General features: G+C 40.3%; 1 protein-coding gene across 4 annotated transcripts in view; it reads right to left on the minus strand.

Annotated features, from left to right (window-relative positions):
• The window catches only part of DOCK4 (dedicator of cytokinesis 4), a 420,789-nt gene that overhangs the window by 32,012 nt on the left and 368,722 nt on the right, over positions 1–20,055 (minus strand). For all 4 annotated transcript variants that reach the window (XM_084616809.1, XM_084616807.1, XM_084616808.1 and 1 more), the window contains 5 exons: positions 15,211–15,304; positions 7,409–7,557; positions 6,024–6,110; positions 3,040–3,144; positions 569–710 (listed from right to left, as the gene is read on the minus strand). In XM_084616809.1, the coding sequence (XP_084472935.1) occupies positions 569–710; positions 3,040–3,144; positions 6,024–6,110; positions 7,409–7,557; positions 15,211–15,304 (577 nt within the window). The remainder of the gene's footprint in view (positions 1–568; positions 711–3,039; positions 3,145–6,023; positions 6,111–7,408; positions 7,558–15,210; positions 15,305–20,055) is intronic.

Below are 20,055 nucleotides of genomic sequence, written 5' to 3' on the forward strand. Positions count from 1 at the left end.
AAAAGTTAAGGGCCAAACTAACTTATCACCAGCAAAACAAGTAGACTGGTTCCTGAAGCGTGAAGAAATAAAAATTCTGAAAGTTCACATCCTTAAGCTTCCAGACCATTAACTTCTTTTAACAAGTCACAGTTACTTCTAAAATGCAGCTATCTAGTATATGGAAATTAAAATATTTAACTATGGATACTCCTTCAGATTTCACCCATAGCCTATGATACCATGCTCTGTAAATCAAGAACTAGTATTATTGCAACTTAAACTGACATACTAATGCTCAAAGTCTGACAGTTCTGCAAACTAATTTAAATGAAATCAAAATGTTTAACAAGTGATCTCCCATCAAGGATTTTTAAACAAACAAACAAAACCATGTAGAAACATGAAAGAATGACTGGAAATAATTTACCTGAAGAAATTATGAATAAAAAAAAGTGTTAGAAGTCAAATTCTTTCAGTTATTTCAGTGGAATTACATCACACGTGAATTTGGCTGTAACAATGTAATTTTTTTTTAAAAGTGTGCAAAAATTAACTGCAGAATATGATCTTGTGAAAGTTTGGATACACTGTGCTTCTGCCTGAAAGATGGTCTCATCGGGCTGATTGGCATGTTGCATAGCAATGGCATGTGGGAACTCATTCAACATTCGCTGTTGGAAAGCCTCCAGTCTCTCATAGTCATGTCCTCGGCAAACAAACTCCTTATTCTGTACAGAAGAAGCAGAGCTAGTTACATGAAAATAACTGAGTACCATTAAATAAATAAAGACACACACTTTTAAAAGGGGGCTTCTGGGGATGCTTATTGCACTATTTGAACAAAGAAAAAGGTAAGTAACAAAAGGCAAAAGCAGAAAACAAATATATAGAGGGAAAAAGTGATTTAGTCAAAAGGAAAGCAAATGTAATTCCACTATATAAAATACATTTTATTGCTTGATGCATTCTGGAAAATCTAATCATTACGTATTTCTGTAAGCCGTGATCTGAAAGGCAAACACTGTTTTTACTAGCTGAAAGTATGCACGGGTAATGTAAAGTAATGGATGGTGAAGGCAACAGGAGAGTCATACGTCCTTTGTGCAGTGTACTGAATTTTTTTGCTGGTTAGTCCTAAATCTTGCTTTATAGATATGTACCTTGGAGAAAGGGAAGGGATAAGAATCCTTCAGAATGCATCCCTATTGCCTCTCCCTCTAAAGACTGCACAGATCACCAGTCTGATATATTTGGCCTGCCCCTCCTTAGGGGGAAAGAGAGAATGAGGGTAGCTGAGCCTGTTCCAACTCTGAATCTTCCACATGGCTGCTCACTGTTCCCCTGCACCACCAGGTCAGGTTGGCTTTCTTAAACATTTGTGTGTGCAACATGAACCTCACATAAACCATTAGATGCCAGGAGCTGGAATTCCCAATGCAGCACTTATTGTTTACAATGGTTGTGCTGATACCCATAAGTGCTATGGAAATACTCTTCTTCATCAGCTTCCTATACCTCTGGGCATAGGACTTTAGACAAGGCCTCATCTTTGTACATTATAGGATTTTATCCAATTTATCAGGAATAAATATGCACATTCACCATTTCCCAAGCAATAATGTTAAATAAATTTACTTGTTTTATCTGTATTTTTGAAGTGGTTTTGTTTAGCAGTGTTTGGTAAAAATAATAATCATCTCTATAAAATCATGAGAACACAAACAGATACCATACGCATCTGAGAGCGCCAGCCTTTCTTGTGAATTGCTGTTGGTGAAATAAACACTGATATTCTTTGAGTGCAAATACAAATAATAGCTGAGGATACTTACATTTGAAGAAGTGAAGCCCTTTCCACAGCAAACATATCTAAGGACTTCACCACAATAATTAACAAGCCACTTGCCTTAAAAAAATTGAGGCAGATATAAATAGTAAGTCCTGAAGCGTGCTTGCAAAGCCAACAGAGAGTAAAACTGTTCTCTGTACTTTAACAGTGTTATTTGTAATTAACTCACAGGGAAAAGCATATTAAAAAAGGCAGAGACAAATGTATAGATCAGTAACAACTGAATATCTATCGTGCAGTGATTTTTTAAGTAAGATTTATTCTACCAATTGACAAATCTTGCCAATTTTCCAAATCTTAAATTCTTTATAACCTAAGATTTTAAAATAGATTTGTGAAGATGGCTTGAACCAAGTAGTAATAATATACCCACGAGATGTGTTTTGTGTCACCTCTTTTAAGGGGAAGGAGTTTCATACTATTCCTACTAAAAGCAAGACTATGATTTTCCCTACCAGCCTGCACAGGCCAATAAGTCCTCCCTTGCAGGCTACCAAGATCACTGCTCTGTTTGAGTGTGTGAGCGGGGGACTACAGAGGAGCAGACTCCATGAGATTGATGCTGTGGAGAGTGGAAGGAGTCTTTGCTGTGTCTCAAAGGTGCCAGTCAGCACAACTGGATCAACAAAAGGGGAAAACTAGTCAAAGGCACCCAAGTTCCATTTTCAAGAGTGACTCAGGCACTTGGGAGCCTAAGTCTCATTAAAAGTCAAGAGGACAAGTGAGTCATAGGTAGCTTTGAAAAAGTTATCCCTAGTCTGTACTTGGTAAAGGGGTGGTGTTGATTACTTTCCCTAATTGCCCCTTTGCTCAGTAGACCCTTGCCCCCACCCCCAAACACACACCAACAGGTTTCTGGGAAGTCACTAATAAAAGCAAAATGGGAGTAAGGTTCTTGAGGAAGCGTTGCTCCCCTAGTAGCCCATAGCCGAGGTCTGATCTCCCATTTGTATACCGAGACTCACTTGGAGCTCAAGATATGTATGGTTTTGGAGGAGCTGTTGTCCATTCTGTGGGAACAAACATCTCACTCCCCTAAAAGAATATTAGGAGGCTACCCCATTTAGACAAAACACCTGGAGTTTTCCATCTCCTACAAAGGAAGAACTGGCATAAGACATAATCAAGTTCTCAAGTAGGGGAAGAAAAGATGAATGAAAGCATGACTGATAGAATTAGTGCATTAACTTGATCTTGAATTTACTCACTCTCAAGAAAAATGGAAACTTTTTCCCATAAAATCCAACTCTGAAAAACTCTGGCTCCAAACGTTGTTGATCCATGATTTTATCATACAAAGAGGCTTCCATCATCTGAATAAGATTGAGAAGAAGAAATATATGTTTTATACTTAAAGCTTTTACAGAGAAGAGGCTGCTCAGTGCCCCAAGGTATTAGAATTACATTGCAGTTCTAATCAGCAATAAGGAGAACTAGATGACTCTTTTACAGTGGATTGAAAACTTCCAAGAATTTTTATGCAGTTATTTTCACTTAGGAAGAACAGATATTACCTTTTGCTTTTGTTTGTTTGTTTGTTTTGGGGTGAGAAATCACAACACACAAATCTCTTAGAATAATAAAGATGTGCATGTTTTTCTTCTTTAATCTTCCTAATTTACCATCTCCATTCTTATTATATACACACACCCACACACAGACGCACACCACCACACCCATACACACCCAATTTGAAACATAATCCCAAGTATTCTGCTGATTACTCAAGTATCTAGCTATAACAAGGGCATTTTCATGAGCACAGGGCATTAAGGTTTGGGATTTTCAAAGAATCCTGCCCAAGGGAGTTAGGAGTCTAAATCTAATTTAATATCAATAGAAGCTGAGTACCTAAACTTCCTTGGGCTCCTTTGAAAATTCCAGTCTAGAAAATGTATAAAAATCCTTTCTTTGACCAATATACACAGTTGTTGTTTCACTCAAAATATTGGCACAAAGTGACTTGGTTTCAAAGTTTCCTATTTGTCTTGATGTGACTCAAGAGACAGGTTCTCCGTCAATATTTTACAAATAGTGATAAAAAGAAAAGGATCAACATTAGGCAGTTATTGATATAATTTTGTTAATTTGCTAATATTGAAGACTTTGGAGAGAAATGTAATCAGAAGTAATATTAATTGCCACCCTACTTAAATTACATGAAGAAACCTCATTTTTATACAAAGTCAGATTAACATCAACAGTGTATATGTACTGGATGACTATTTAGCATTTCAGTCTTTCAGATACTCACAACATAGATATGTCAAGAACCAATGAAATAGGCAAGACTAGGGATGTAGGTTTGTCATGATGGGAAAAAGTGTGGTAGATAGCATAATCTTCCCATTATTTGGGACTTTTCTTGTGTGCCTGTGACTCACCCCGCAGTGGTGGCTCCTGTCCCACAGGGCTGGACCTGGCAGCCCATTCTAGGTGTTTTGACATGGCGTGCAGGGTTGTAGCACTGGTCAGGTTTGGCCCAGCTGTCCCTCTGTCATGAATCGGGTAGGAGGAGGTGGAGGGGCCAAACTTCAGTGAGTGGCATTGGGACCTGGTGCATGGGGGTGCAGTGCTGTTCAGGTTTGGCTGCCCCTCCATTGTAATGTGGTGCTCCATCCCGGTGACCTCTCTATTCTTCCTCAGGCCCCAGCCTATCTTCCACATTGGGCCAGGATTAGGGTTGTGATGTCTGGACGGAGGGGCGCTGTTACGAATGGTCAGTGCCCAGCCCAACTGTCAAAGTGAGGAGGAGGAGGAGGAGGAGGAGGAGGAGATGTTTTATTGAAAATCATGGAGCAGTCACAGTAAATTTAGTGACCTGTGACTTTTACTAAATTTACTGTGTCTGCTCTATGATGTTTGATAAAAAATGCTGTGAAAAGGCATTACTAAGGGCAAAATTTTTATGGTAGTACTCAGTTTGCTGCTTCTTATGTGTTTGGCCCTATCTGTCCAATAGAGCAAACTAAACATTAAATATGCTTTTGAGTTCCTAAAAAAACCTTTTAGTGGAACAGGAAGCTTCTAATAGGAGAGAGGACAAAACCCTCATTTAGGTTCTGAACTGTTAAATTGTCATTTTAAAAAAAAATATCATGGTTCTCAGAAAAATATTTATACAGAACTAATGATCGATTGCTTGGCTTTTCAAGCAATTAGCATAATGAAGGTGGGCGGCTGCTCATAACAGAGTGATTGGGTATAGTGTTAGCTAGAAATATGAATACAACAAAAGTACAGCTTTGTACTCACTCGTGTGTTAAAAATGTTTTGGGTGGCTGCCCAAAATGGAAGCATTTAAAATCTATCCATTTACTTTTATTCTGAAAATATCCCAGAATCCTTTATACATATATATCAGGTGTGTCCAACCAGTGGCTCTTTTAAGTTAAAATGTGGCTCGTGGAGCACCCTCATGTCCCCACCATTCTCCACCTACCAGACTGGGGGGAGAAGGGGCTCAAGGCTTCTGCCCTGAGGCAGGGTGGTAGGGCTAGGGGCTTCTGACAGAAAGAACTGGGGCCTGCTGAGCGTTGGGGAACCACAATTTAAAGGTTCAGGCCCTCCCAACAGCTTGAGTCAGGCCCCCTTCATACCCTCAGGAATCCTTAGAACGCCCAGGTGTTAGCTCCACGGGGAGAGGCAGCAGCAAAAGCAGCAGCTCTCCTTGCAGCTCCCAGCTGTTTACCGCTGCCATTCCCCATTACCTCAGCTCCCAGCTTGCCGGCTCCAGCAGCTGTCGCACAGGGAGAGGGAGGCACCATGTGACTGAGCAGAGCCAGCAAACCCCGGAAAAAAATGGGGGGGGGTGAACCCATGTGCCCCCCCCATACATCGCCTCTGGCTTCTGCCTAGCTGGAAAGGGGGTCTAGGGGCTTCAGCTCTATGGGAAGCACCTGCCAGGGCTCAAGGCTTTAGCTCCACTTCTGCTGAAGCCCCAACCCCCGGCAGGTATGCCCCAGCTCTCGAACTTCTGGAGATTGTCCAGAAGTCAGTCAGAGGGTCGGTAAGTTTGGCCACCGGTGATATATACATTATAGCGAACAAATAAGAATCAAAGGTAAGGATTGCATACTAGTCGTATTAGGCTTACAAGGCCAAACTTAATAGGCTAAGAATCATTTTGTTTAACTCTAATCAAAAGGGAGCTCCTTATTCTGAATGACCAAAATGCACCCCGGTACATTACCCTCATCTTGCTGAGATTTCTGTAGTCATAATAGCTCTCGTACTGCTCTGCAATCTTCCTGCATAAGATGATGCCATTCTCCCAACACTGTAGACAAACAGGTTACAGAAATATAGAGAGGAATCATGCTTTGTGGCAATTTCAAATAGCTTTCCAAGTATCTTCTATTATTGATACAATTTCCCAGTAGCCAACAAATATAAGGCAGACAACACCTGTTGTGTGACAATTCACAATATGTTATTAAAGCGCCTTCTTTGTAGGTGACTGAACTGCACTCCCAGTTACTGAACATACTTGAACATAATACCCACTGTCTGCAGTATCTTGATAAGGGCAAAACTCCTTAACTAAACTTCTGAACTCTTTGAGGCATCAAACCGTATATTTCCAGAGTTAGCAGATAAAAGGAGTCATTTGAGATAAGACACACTGTGCACTGCAGAAGGTGGAGATCACTAATGAAGTGATACCCATCTCCTCCAGCACGGCACATGGGATTTATTCGACTGGTTATATGTTCCTATATAAAATGTATTTTACTTATAGAAGAGTAGAAAAATTAGGAAAAATATTCCTTCCTTGATTTTTTTTGGGGTAGGGGGAGGAACAATCTGGTTGAAAACAAGTTTTCAATTTCACAAGCTCAGAGTATCCTTAACTTGTTTGACTCATTGCTGACCAGCATTCAACATTAGTTTTAATGCTACTACTTACAAAAATTTACACGGATATTACACCAGTTACAAAAAATTACAGTGTACCTGTGTATCAATGATTGAGGAGAGAGATTTAAGTAAAAAATTAAGCAGAGAGTATAATTTTAAACCAGGTAATATTGGCGGCCAATATTTGTGCCAGTCTTCACACCAATAAGCAATGGTTTCTGTCTAATTTGGGATAAGATTTCTGAATATTGGCACTATGCTATGGTCACCATTAAAACTTACCAACAGCAGCCTCTGAATATTATCATTAGTATTACTGCTGCTGCAGTTGCTATTCAAGGGAGCCAGCACGGTTCTGTAGATAGAGGACAGGCCTAAGAGTCAGGAGACCTGGGTTTTATTCCCAACTCAGTCACTGACTTGTGTGAATTCAGCATGCTTCTGTCCTTATGTGGCTCAGTTTCCCCATCTGTAAAATGGGGAAAACACCATCTTTTGTAAAGTTCTCTGAGGCTTCCAGTTGAACAGCACTATGCAAGTCCTAATCAACAGTATTTCAGACACCATGTGTGGTAATTTATGGCAAATGCTAACTTTTAAATGGCAGTCACGTACATGGCAGTCACTGGATATAAGAAATAAACACTGGAAAACTGGAGGTGATTTTACAATCCTACTACCCACTCATGATAAAAATCGATAATTAAACCCACTTACCTTTCCCCGGTCAAAGTTCTGGATGATTGTAAGGTGAAGATACTCTTTGCGCTGCCACTCTGTTTGCATGGGATAGTTTAGAAATTCTCTCAATGGCCGGTCAGACCATTCTAATAGCTCATCGTACAGCAATAGTGTGTAGCCAGCCTCTGTCAGACAAGTTACAAAGTGTTATATGTAAACATGAAAAATATAAAATACCTCAAAAGCCATGTTATTTAAACCACTATCTACCATAATATTCTCAAAAAGTTATACCTCTGCATAGAACAACTACTTTACCTAAATCATCATAGGGGGCGCTAGTAGCACAAGGTTGCTCTACACTTCCCACGATAATATGCTGTTTTCAGTTGCTAATAACTTTGCCATACTTTAATTGCTCAGGATGAAATTTCCTGTGCTGGGTGTCTACCTCAGGCTGAATATTTTTGCAAGTTTTAGCAAAAATGGCCCAGCCATTACTGAGAATGAGATTAGGGGGAAATATGATGTTTTGCCCATGTTAAAAAAGTTCTTACAACTGTTTTGCTGAGAAGCTCTAGGTCTGCTATGCTTTGGAGTATGGACTTGAAATTTGGCAGAGGAATGGGCCTTTGTGTCAGATATGTGCCTTTTGCCATCCCCATAAAAAATGACAAAATTATAAGACACTGAAAACTCTCAGATGCTCAGTAGAGACATGTTAGAGTGTAGCACCTAATTTCTCCAAAGATGCTATCTACACTGGGCATGTTCGCTGCAAAGGCTGAGCAGGACTATCCTTGCAATTGCTAATCCTGGCTGCTTCCAGGCACCTGGACGGAGAGCAGGGAGACTGGCTCTCCTGTTCTCTCAGTGTTCCCTCAGCAGCATGGAGAAGGAGGAGGAACAAACTGATTAGAATGCAGAGGGGTGAGGAGCTGAGCCTGGGGGCAGAAAGAGTAGAGGGAAAAGACTGGGTCAAGGAGACGGGGAAGAAAAGGGGAAGACTAGGAGCCAGGAAAGCGGGGGAGAAAGGATAGTGGCTGTACAAGAAGACAGACTGGGAGCTGGGCAAGGGGGAGAAACAGGAGAGGAACTGGGACTGGGAGCCAGTGTGGGGGAAGGGGTATGTAAAAGATTGGAAAACGAGAGGAGGGGCAGAAACTGGCAATGTCTAGACAAGGAAACTAGGACTGGAAGGTGGTGGTGAGGTCACTGGCATGAAGAGCTGGGGTAAGAAACCAGAACTTGTAGAGGGGCAGGCTGAAGGGTACAAGACAGAAGGGATCAGGGCTGGGAGGAATGAGGGCAGAAGGATCTATGCCCACTAGAGCACACTCCCCTAGAGCCTGCAATGAAACCCAAGATTCAACATTCCCCTGGTGTCAAAAATATCAGTGAAACCCTCTGGCACAATGTCTCATTCCCCTCTACTGCTGGTCCACATAGCAGTAATAAGTTGTCATCCTCTATCAGCAAAAAGAACAAGAAGTACTTGTGGCATCTTCGAGAGTAACAAATTTATTTGAGCATAAGCTTTCGTGGGCTAAAACCCACCTTGTTTTAGTTAGTCTCTAAGGTGCCACAAGTACACCTTGTCCTTTTTGCTGATACAGACTAACACGGCTACCACTCTGAAACCTGTCATCCTCTATCAGTTACTCTGTTAGCTTCAGTTGCAAGAACTGAGATGTAGATCTAAAGGTTCTAACCCAGCAGATGATCCTCATAGTGGAATCTGTTTTTTTTGGTTTGCTTTTTTAAAAACCTAGGAAATTACACACACACACACAAAATTGTGTTAAAAGAACATTATTAAGGTTGCAAAGTCAAAGCTCAAAAGTTAGGATATGCTAGAATTAAGGTTGCCTGTGCAATTTTCATTTGGCCCTCCTGTATGTATGCATTAGGATACAGTCTTTAATTACATGATCACATACTATTTTTTAACTCTGCCTAGTTCAGTGCACATGATGGGCCATGTTATGGGAATGCATAAGGGTTGTGAAGTGTAGGAAACTGTTGTCTGTGGGACCCCTGTTTCATTTGTTGTGGATTTGGAAGGTGTGTAGTGACTGAAGCACAGGCAACTTTAGTTCTGGCATTTCTTAACTTCTGAGTGCTTGTCTATGCAACTTAAAAATGTTATTTTAATATAATTTTTGCATGTAATTTTATATTTAAGATATCCAATATACTTATTTATAATTGTATTTAAAACTAATTGCTATAAGATTGATACAGCTTGACTTCTTTATTGCTAATGAACTACTCAATCTATATATGCACTACAAAGAAAACTTCTTAGTGTTCCTTTCCTTTTCAATTTCCACCATGGAATGACTTAGCTTTGGAAGATTTCTGTAGTACAAATCTGCATTAGTGAGTTCTTGGACAAATTGTATTATATGTAAGTAACTTATTAACACCACTGGCAGACGTGTGTATAAATTCCCCATACCCCAAAAGAAAGCAAACAAAGGGGCTGATTTATTATATGGAAAAATCTATCTGAAGAGGTTCAAAGGGTTAAACACTTCCACGAGTAATGGAAACTGAAAGGTTATCTCATTCCAGTTTTGAGGTCTCTGAAGGGGACACACAAGGAACTAGAACATTACATGTTCTACCCACAAGGGGATTAAACGCATAGCCATGACTGGAAACTGTGGAAGGAAAGATTTATGCTAGATATTAGATTTTAAAAGGCCTTTTCTCACAAAGAATTATTAGAATGTGAACCAGTCTTGTAAATCATATTGTGAAGACAGATAAAATAAATGAAAATAAGAGAAAGCTGCCTTCATCCCTGGAACAAAACTATACAACTAGATGAAATAAAAGTGTAACACACTGGAGTGCTGGTAAGAGAGTGAACTTTACTTCCTGTCCCCAGGCAACTGACAAGGGTCAAGGTTAAACTAACCTTTTGATGTGTGTTCTTTTCACCGAACATCAATATGTAAACCAAGGGGATGGACCAAATGAATCTTTGCTTTTCAATGTAAGGACTGTGTCTATTCTTTGTCACGGACTGAGGCCAGTCGTTCCTTAATCACGTAGTACTAAATAAGACTGACTGAGTGTCATGGCAAAGAAAGAAAGATCTATAGAAAAATGAAAAACTGCCATGGAGGCATTATTTTGAGCAAAATATTGCTTAAAAGAAGAAATGAATAGTTTAAAAACATGAAAAAAATCAGCACAATCAGTGCTTAGACTATATTGGACATACGTATAGAAACTAGTGTGTTAAGGATCCATTGACATGCCTTGCTCAGTGGGTTATTAAAACCTGTTATGTAAAAACCTAAAAGCCACAGTTGTGTCACAAAAATCATGTCTGTGGCAACCATATATCTCTAGTTGGTAATTATGCCCAAATTATACGAGAAGGTCCCTGAAGTTATACAGCAAGGTCACCAAAAACTTTCCTCAATACAACCTCTCAGTCCTCTGACACATTAAATATATAGAGGCCAGACAGGTATGGTGGAATTAAAGAAATCCTCTCTCATTTGTACCTTTGGAAGTCCATGCTTCATGTACCCTGTTCACAACTCCACCTTGCCCAACTGGTCTCCTAATGACTTTTTAATGTACTACAGGTTTTGGTATTGAACATTCATAATTACAATGTGCAAGTTACTGAAGAAAAGCTGGAGTTTTTTTGGTTGAGTGGATGCCAGCTGGATTGAGGCCTCTAGTACACAAGGTGATCAGTTTGGGATTTTGCAAACCCAAAGTATTTTAATATAGGGGAGGTGATTGATCTATTTCCTTCTTCATTTTGGACAGAGGCTAATGTGACATTAAATTCGGAGTGAGGCAACTGAAAAAACAGATACCTACCTGGAACTGTTCTTCGTGGTGTGATGTAGATGTGTATTCTACTTAGGTGTGTGCATGCCCAGCATATTGGAGCTGGAGACCTTTGCCTAACAGTACCAGTAGGGGCAGTGCTCACGCCTTGTGGCCATAGCCCAGCCCCTAGCATTATAAGGGGGCACCACACCAATGCCCTCCGTTTCTTCACATCCAACTTCAGATGTATAGACTCAGATGCAGAGGGGACCAAGGGTCAGTCGTGGAATACACATCGGCATCACAGAATAACAGTTACAGATAGGTAACTTTTTTTTTTTAATAGATGCAGCAATGTACTCTACTAAGGTGACTCGCAAGCAAGACTAAGAGGAGGTGGGACTCAGTCTGCAGGACTGCCTTCCCAAATGTGCCATTTGATCTGGATGCAGCAATGATGGCATAGTAGTTTGTAGACGCATGCACAGAAGACCAAGTTGCAGCCCTGCAAATGTCCAACATAGGAATGTCACTTAGAAATGCCATGGACGTCTCCTGGGCTCTTGTGGAATGGGCTCACACCTCTTGAGGCAGCATAGCTCAAGCTACTTTGCATGTTGTCATGACACAGGAAGTTATCCACCTGAAGACTGTCTGTGAAGAGACCACTTGACCCTCCATTTGGTCTGCACAGGAAACAAACAAACGAGATGAGGAGTGGAAAGATTTGGTCCTCTCCAGATGAAAAGCTAATCACCACCTGACATCCAGTATGTGAAGACATTTTTCCTCTGGGGTTGAATGCAGCTTGGGAAAGAACACTGGTGAATATATAGGTCTGGTTCAAGTAAAACTGGGAAACTGCTTTGGATAAAAACTTAGGGTGCAGCTGCAGGGTTACTTTGATTTTAGAAGAGCCTGAACGGAGACCCCTTCGAGAGCAAAACAGATGGCATTTCTTATTTCTCTCATGGCAAACTGGCTGATCATCGAAATACTCCAAACTGCAAAGGCGGACTGCAGGACACTGGCTTCAGGGACCATTCATGATTCTGGGAGAAATTTTGTCTGAGGTGATCCGCCAGGTGATTCTGTATCCCAGGGAAGTGATTGGCTGTGGAGGTAACATCTTCCCCAGTGCAAAACTGCCATAGCCTAATTGCCTCCTGATACAGCATGTTGGAGTGTTCTCCCCCCTCAGCTGTTCACATAATTCATTGCACTGGTATTGTTGGTGAGGATGAGTGCCACTGAGCCCCTGATGTGATCCTGAAAGGTCTGGCAGGGATTGTAGATGGCTTGAAGCTCCAGGACATTGATATGCAGAGAAGCTTCTCGTTCCGACCACAGACCTTGAACTTTCAGCAATCCAAGATGTGCTCCCCAACCTATTAAGGGGGCATTGGTGACTACAGTCTTGGTCAGTGGGAACTGAGCAAAAGGAATGCCCTGGGACACATTATCTTGAATCATTTTCCACCATAAGGAGTCCAGGATTGGTGGACAAGCCTGTCCAAGGGATGATGAATCAGATGATAGACCAACTTCAGTCACTTCTGAAGAGGATGAAGGTGTAGTCTGGCATATTGGACTAGCTGTGGATCTGCAACCATATGGCCTAGGCTGTGATTAAGGTTTGAGACTGGAGCTCCAGACATAGGTGGGGAATTGCCTGGAATTGGTCAGTTGGCAGAAATGCTCTTGAGCTCATAGAGTCTAGCAGGGCCCCAATGAACTCAATTCTTCAAGTTGGAACCAACCTTAATTTCCCACTTTTTAGGATGAGACCTAGATGATCAACTAAAGGTAGTGTGAAATGAACATGAAAGAGGACTTCCTCTTTGGACCTGCCCTCAATAACCAGTGGTTGAGGTACAGGAAGATATGAATTCCCCTCTTCCTGAGGTATGCTGTTACAATCATACACTTGGTAAAAATGCAGGGAGTGCAAGACAGGCCAAAAGGCAGCATGATGTATTGGTTGAGGAACCTCCTGAAGCTTGGCAGGATTGCTATGTATGTGTCCTGAAGGTCCAGGGCAGAAAACTAGTTGTTGTGATTTAAGACGGGGAGGATAGCTAATAGGATTACCCTACAGAATCTCATGTATCTGATGTATTTATTGAGATTGCAAAGGTTGAAGACATGTCTCATCCCTCCCTTGGGCATCATGAAATATTGGGAGTCTCTTGCCACTTGAGTCCTTTTTATGAACTATTTACCAGTGCTTCATCTGCCTTTAATGTGTCCTTCACTGAGACCCAACAAGCCCCTCATGTGAGGATCGCTGTTGGGGAATGGCCCCCGACAATGGGCAATGCTTGAACCCCAGTGAGGTCACTGCACAAGGCAGCTAATGCCTGTACTATACTAACACTAAACTTAACCTAAGATACTCCTAACTACTATACACAAAAAAAAATTAATCAGAAAACAGACTGAAAGCATGAGGTAAAAACACCACACAGAACTTCAGCTCTAGTCAAGGATGATGAGATGGAACTGAGGAGATCATGGGGAGGGGTTTGAGCTGCAGAGCATGAGCACTGTCCCTACAGGTACTGCTAGGCAAATTTCTTTGGCTCTGGAGTGCTGGGTGTGCCCACATTTAAGTAGAATACACAGCTGCATCTACTTGAAAGAAGAATATTTTGTTACCCACTCCAGTAACTTTACAGAATCTACTTGTCCAACAATGATAAATACTACTGTTGTGCATCCAATGTCGTATGTACAACAATGGATAAATATATTATCTTTTGTGTCTACTGAAACCAACAGCAACATAGTTAACAACACTGACATTTAAATGACAATATCAGGCTTCAGAGTTAATTCCCCATTCAGATGAATTGAAGCAGTTCAGACTGCTTGAAACAATGGCTCTATGAGATGCATGAAGATTCTAACAGACATAATGGCACTGGTTACATTCCTTCACATTTTTAAGGGTATTGTTGAAACCATAAGGGTGAAAAGATTTTTTTTTTTCAAACATAAGTTTAGATTTTGGAATGCAATTATGTAGTGGCTTTAAGAAAATAACAGGTCACTGAAGTGACCACATAACTACACTATGAACCAGCACCTAATATCTATTTCCTGGGTACAATTCTATGGCCTGTGATGTATGAACTGGAGGTCAGACTAGATCTAATGGTCCCTTCTGGCCTTAAAATCTATAAATGAATGAATGGTGCCAAACAGTGGGAAATACACCACTTGGAGAAAATCCAAACTCTCTCTCTCTGTTTTACAATCAGTTTAAATGTGTTAAGAATACAAAATGTCCCATTTTTTCTTATCTGCATGGAATCACAGCAGTGCATGGAATACAGCTGGAAATACATGTCCTAGTTGTATTGGCTCAAAGAACTTCATCTGAACAGGAAAGAAAATTTTGGTATTTCCACTCTTCATTCATGACAGAAACATGTGAAGGCTCAGAGCACAAACACGTGTGATTTGACCAGCTCAACCCTTCACACTCTTTTTGAACGATTAAACAGAAAGAATGAAAAATCAGGAGTTGCCTCATTTAACTCCAAGCCAGTTTTGTGAATCAATATGGGCTAAACTGTGACTAAAGACACAATCTGGTGTGGGTTGTAAGCCACATCAACCCAGGAGTAATGCCAAGAGGCACTGTGACTCAGAGAGAGACAGGTTAATCACAATTCTGTCTTTCAATCCTATTGTTCCTGGGTGGGAAAGAGTAATAAATTCATTGTTGTCTTATACCAGCAGTAAATTACTGTCCACCCCACGTAGCACAGCTACTCTGGGCAGCAAGTAGGGGAAGTGGATGAAATAGAGCCAAGGCTCTGCATATTTGCTGCCCACCTGCTGTGGGGACAGTAAGCTGGCAAGTAGCCCCTCCTGTTTTACTTGCCTGAATCTGAGATCCGGGTGACCCGCAAAGCGGTTAAAGGAGGTGTTTTATTGCCTATGACCTCACTATGACCGTGAAAGGGCATAAGTCACAATGTAACTCTAAATATTTTTTTTCCTAGGTTGCATGTACCAACAATTACCTGTGAAGTTTTGTGCTTTCAGATGCAGGTCATATAGCTTATGGATGTAGCGAATATACATCTCCTCCTTATTCAGTTCAGTCTTATAAAAATTCTGCAATAAAAAATGATATAAGTGGTTAAACAAAATGTTTCTGAGAATGTAAAATGGTAGAATAAATAGCTAAAATCGGTGTTGGAAGTAATTGTTAAGTGTACAGAACATACACATCAAACCTAATGTTGCAGAAACGCATGCAAATTTCAAGAAGTTGCGTGTTTACAAGGGCAAACTATAAAGGTCAGTACATGTAGTCCCTTATAAATAGGCCTCTTACATTTTGTTGAGAACAATCATAAAATCCAGAATATTTTTAAAATTATTCTCCTGCACAAGAGTCAGAATCCGCTAGAACTAAAATCCCATAATGTTTTATCTATTTGACGCATTTTACTCAAAAATACCGATTCAGCTATCTAAAAAATACATCTGTACTTCTATCACGCCCCACTGAAGCCATTTAACGTCTCATTGAAAGCTCTACATTGATTTAAAAAATTGAAAGCCCTCTGGCTTTTGTATTCATATTTTAACAAAACATCTACGCTACTGTATGTCTACCCTTCACTGTGTGATAGCACAATGCCAGGATGACTTTGGCAGGATTGCAAAGAACTATTCAAGTGTAAAAACCAAAATAACCCTGAAAGAAAATGTGATTTCTTCAGCTCTGGCTTATGCTCACGAAACTGGTAACTGATGCATGACTATTGCATACCACGTCTTAAATATAAAAAAAAGTTCTATTTTGAACCTATGTCGAAGGATGTGGAATCAGGTTTTCAGAGTTACTGTGGATTTTTAGATGTGTCACTGTTAGTGATTGACGTGGGTGTCACGTAAATAAAGTCCTGCATGCAGTTTTGAAACTTTAGTCCATGATGTTCAATATTTAATTCTGTTCATTGGAGTAGTACAGGCCCTAAATCAGGTATTCCAAGGCCAGCGATAGGAGAATGGTGTCTTACGCCATACACCGTAAACGCTGTCATCTTGAAGATAGAATTGCAGAGCATGCACATACAGGTCCCAGCATGCAACGCTTAATTTTGTAAGTGGTCTGCTCAGATCAAGGTATCACTACAGGCTACAACCTTGATGCTGCAGGATGCCCCTGCACATTCAAGATTGTGATTGGTTCCACGTTATCGTGCATCTCTTCTGGGCTCTCGGCAAGTTGCCAATGAGCCCCTCTGTTGGAATAAACTGCGAATGTTCTTGTTCTAGACCACAGATTCCCAAACTGTGGGTTACAATCACTAAAGTGAGGAAGGTAGGAAGGAGCACTGTGAACGAATCTCAGAGAAAGTTGTTGTAGGAAGTCAGAGAAAAAATGTAAAATGTTACAAAAATAAGTGTATATTTTTTAACTGATAAAAATGGAGACACAACACGAGCTCTGCAATTGCATGTCCCTTCAAGGCCACCATATTACTATAATCTGAGAAGCACAGCTAGCAGGGCAGCAGCTGCTGGAGCATCTGCTAAAATACAAAAAAGGCAAAGTATTAAAGCTGTACTCGTATGTGTGCCTGGAATGTAAAACAGCACCAGGCCCATTAAAAAATGTTATTAGGACACCAATGAAGTGCAAGTATCCATGCATACAGATCACGACAAGACGTGGCACTGAACTGTAATACCAGACTGGCTCTACTTGTTAAGGACTAAGAGCTCTGTTGCTCCTCACGCACCTGTATTGCATAAGTTACTCAGGTCTTTGTTGAAGCTCATTTCTGACTGGAGATAGAACATTCTGTGGAATGGACAGTGGCAAGTCGCTCCATTAACAGCTCAGAAAATAAAAAGAATGTGTGCAAATACAATGAGAAATATGCGACATGTTTTTTCATCAAATCATTCTAAGCCATAATGTGCAGTCTAAGAAGAGTCTTACACCTTCAAAGAAGGTAATATTTAGCAATTAGACAGCCATTAATAGGGACTTTTTTCCAGAGAAAACTAGGCAGCTTGAAAAATTCAACACCACTTTTTCGAAGCAGCAATGTCAACAAAAATGTCCTTTTTCAGGTAGTATCTCTATGAATCACATGATGAGTAAAGCACAGACCCTTGCAAAAAATCTTATAATTCCCTGCACAGTAGATATGGTTTCAAAATTCATAGGGCCTGTATCACCTACCAAACTGAAAACAGTACTTTTGTCAAATAAAACTGGTTTTTGTCCCATATTAGTGACGTGGTTCAGGATGTCTGAGAACAAATCCTTTAAAAAAATCAGCACTTAGCGATTCAACTTGATGAGTCAAACAGCGTGTCTGGTGTGACATAGCTCTTAGGGTTCATCAGACATGACCGATAATTCTGCTGAAGACAACTTGCTGTGCTGTAAAGCTGTGACAGTGTGCACTACAGGAGAATGTTAATTTGAGACACTTTAGGAAACAGTCCAAAATTGCCACATTCAGTGGGAATGGTGTATTACAATCTACATGGATAATATCAAGTCAGTGAGCTTTAAGAATAGTAAGTAGTCTGGTCCCATAAAACGAAAACACTGCACTTAATGATGCATGGCTTCACAATTTTGTATATCAGTCACATTCTTTCTGCTAAGAAAATGTTTGAAAAAAATACCTAATCCTTCATGAAGCTGAAGGAGGAGCAAGCTTCACTGAAGGCCATACAGTAAATTCTTGACTTTTTGTATTGCTCTGTGGTGGACATGAATTTATTTCACCAGCAACTCCTCTTCCAAGCTGAAGTGGGATGGCTCTCATGCAGCTGAGTGACAATTTGACTTTTCAGATTAAGAGCAGAACCGCAGGCTTCCCTCAGCAATCTTCAGACATTCATCTTGTGTAGCATGTTAGCCTATTGTGCTGACATCTCAGGGCACTTAAGCAAGCTGAAACCTTCTCTGTGGTTGGAATATAACTATTCTGCACATGAGGGTGGGAACATTCATCAGAAACTTGGAAATTGGCCTTCCTGGGCACAAAAAAGAAACTTGTAGCTGTTTCCTTGTTTCACCATTCACAAATAGAAAGGGGCAGCTGTTCAAGAATCATCAGCATCTTAGAGAACTTCAAATCCAGGTAACCCTTGGGGTGATGGGGAGGGGAAATAAGTGGATTACTAACTCCTTCATCCAAGATACAATTGACATGGCAGCACTGATTGTGCCAATGCAAGGCAAAATGACAGACCTTTCCTGTGACAAGATGCTGCAATGGACTTTCTCTAGGCAGGAACTCAGAAGATTCTGGATGTTTCTTTGGAGGTGTAGGACCCAGGTTCAGTGTAGGACCCTGAAAGCTCAATTTCCATGCCATTTCCACCCTCCTGCTTTTGCAAGTCAGGTTTCTTTTCAACAGTGCCGATAAAAATGAAGTGCCATTGCCTCCTGCTGACTGACAGTGATTAAAGTCAGTGAATTTCCTCAGTTTCACCTTGCGCGGAACATCTTCTGAAAGCACGAGAGGCTCATCCATCATAGTGTTTTAAAATTTGTGTACTTTCTGCATAATGAAGGTTCACCTTTCATACTCTAAAATTAGTTAATTCTTGGAGTATGTTAGAGATACATAGTTTTGCCTACTGATTGTTAGGCTTAAATTGTCCCCGTGGAAGGAATCACAAAATATTTCTTAGCCTGATTTCACTACAGTTTGTGAAATCCCATTCAAGGATGCTGTTAGAGTATTCCATGTTTGCTTTGCTCTATTTTTGTATGTTCTTTTTATACAAATTATGAGTCATTTCTTGCAGTAAAAATTGACTTTAGAACGCAAATAACCAAATGTTTTTACTTCCTTTTAAACCATGCCGGGTAACCTGATAGTAAGCAAGTTGTCCCATAATCAAGTTACGTATACTGTTGCTATTTAGAAAGTATTGTGCTCATATAGAAGAAATCCTTTATCCTTCAAAAACTTCTCCAGGAATAACTAATAATTAGATTTGTCTTTATGCCCTATAATTCTCAGTTACCACTTAAAACAGCACAGTTGCATGGTTCCATAACAAAACTTGAAACTTTCTGAAGTTCACAGAAGTTCAAAGCCTGTCAATGAATCTTGGCCTAGGATCAAAACATACCTCACTAATAGGTTATTATAATTAATAAAAAATAATATTAATAGGGATTCACAATTGCACAGTACATTCTTGGAGTATTGGATGGTGGGAGGGTGTATCTCAAATCTAAAATGAGATGAAGGTCCATGAGAAGTGATAACAGCAGGCCCAGAGGAACATTTTCTAGTTCTGTTGAGAGGGGAGTAGGTATATCAACTCCTCAAAAATATTTTTCATATATAAAAGAGTAGCTGAGGTCTGTTGCTGGGAAAATGAGAGGACAGAGGTAGGAATACAGGTGAGCTTTGTTGTGTATTTTTAAACAAGCCACAGAAATTAATCAGATTTGCAGGAATGTACAAATCTTTGGTTTGAATTTTCTATGAAAGTTACTTTCTAGTAAGATCTATTAAACTCCTATGAGCTGATACTAGGGAGATTCTCACGATGAACACTGAGAGAAAAGCACAAGAAAACTGTATCAACTTCATTCTGAAATATCCTGAACTTTATCCTATTCTACCAGGCTCTAACTATTGTATCATATCAGCAACTTGTAGTCAGACCATCAAATGATATTATTCTGAACTATAACAGTATGTATTTAAATACCATCCATATTTGATGGTATAAATGTACTTTGTGCATTCACTGGCATTAATTACACCTGCCGTTTGGAGTGCACTGTGCATTGAGAAGTTGGTTAGTAAAAATATACTTCTCATACAATGAATAGGTTTTTACTATGTAAGGTTAATTGCTTG

The sequence above is a fragment of the Lepidochelys olivacea genome, assembly GCF_965140295.1.
Source record: "Lepidochelys olivacea isolate rLepOli2 genome assembly, chromosome: 1".
NCBI classification, from domain to species: domain Eukaryota; kingdom Metazoa; phylum Chordata; order Testudines; family Cheloniidae; genus Lepidochelys; species Lepidochelys olivacea.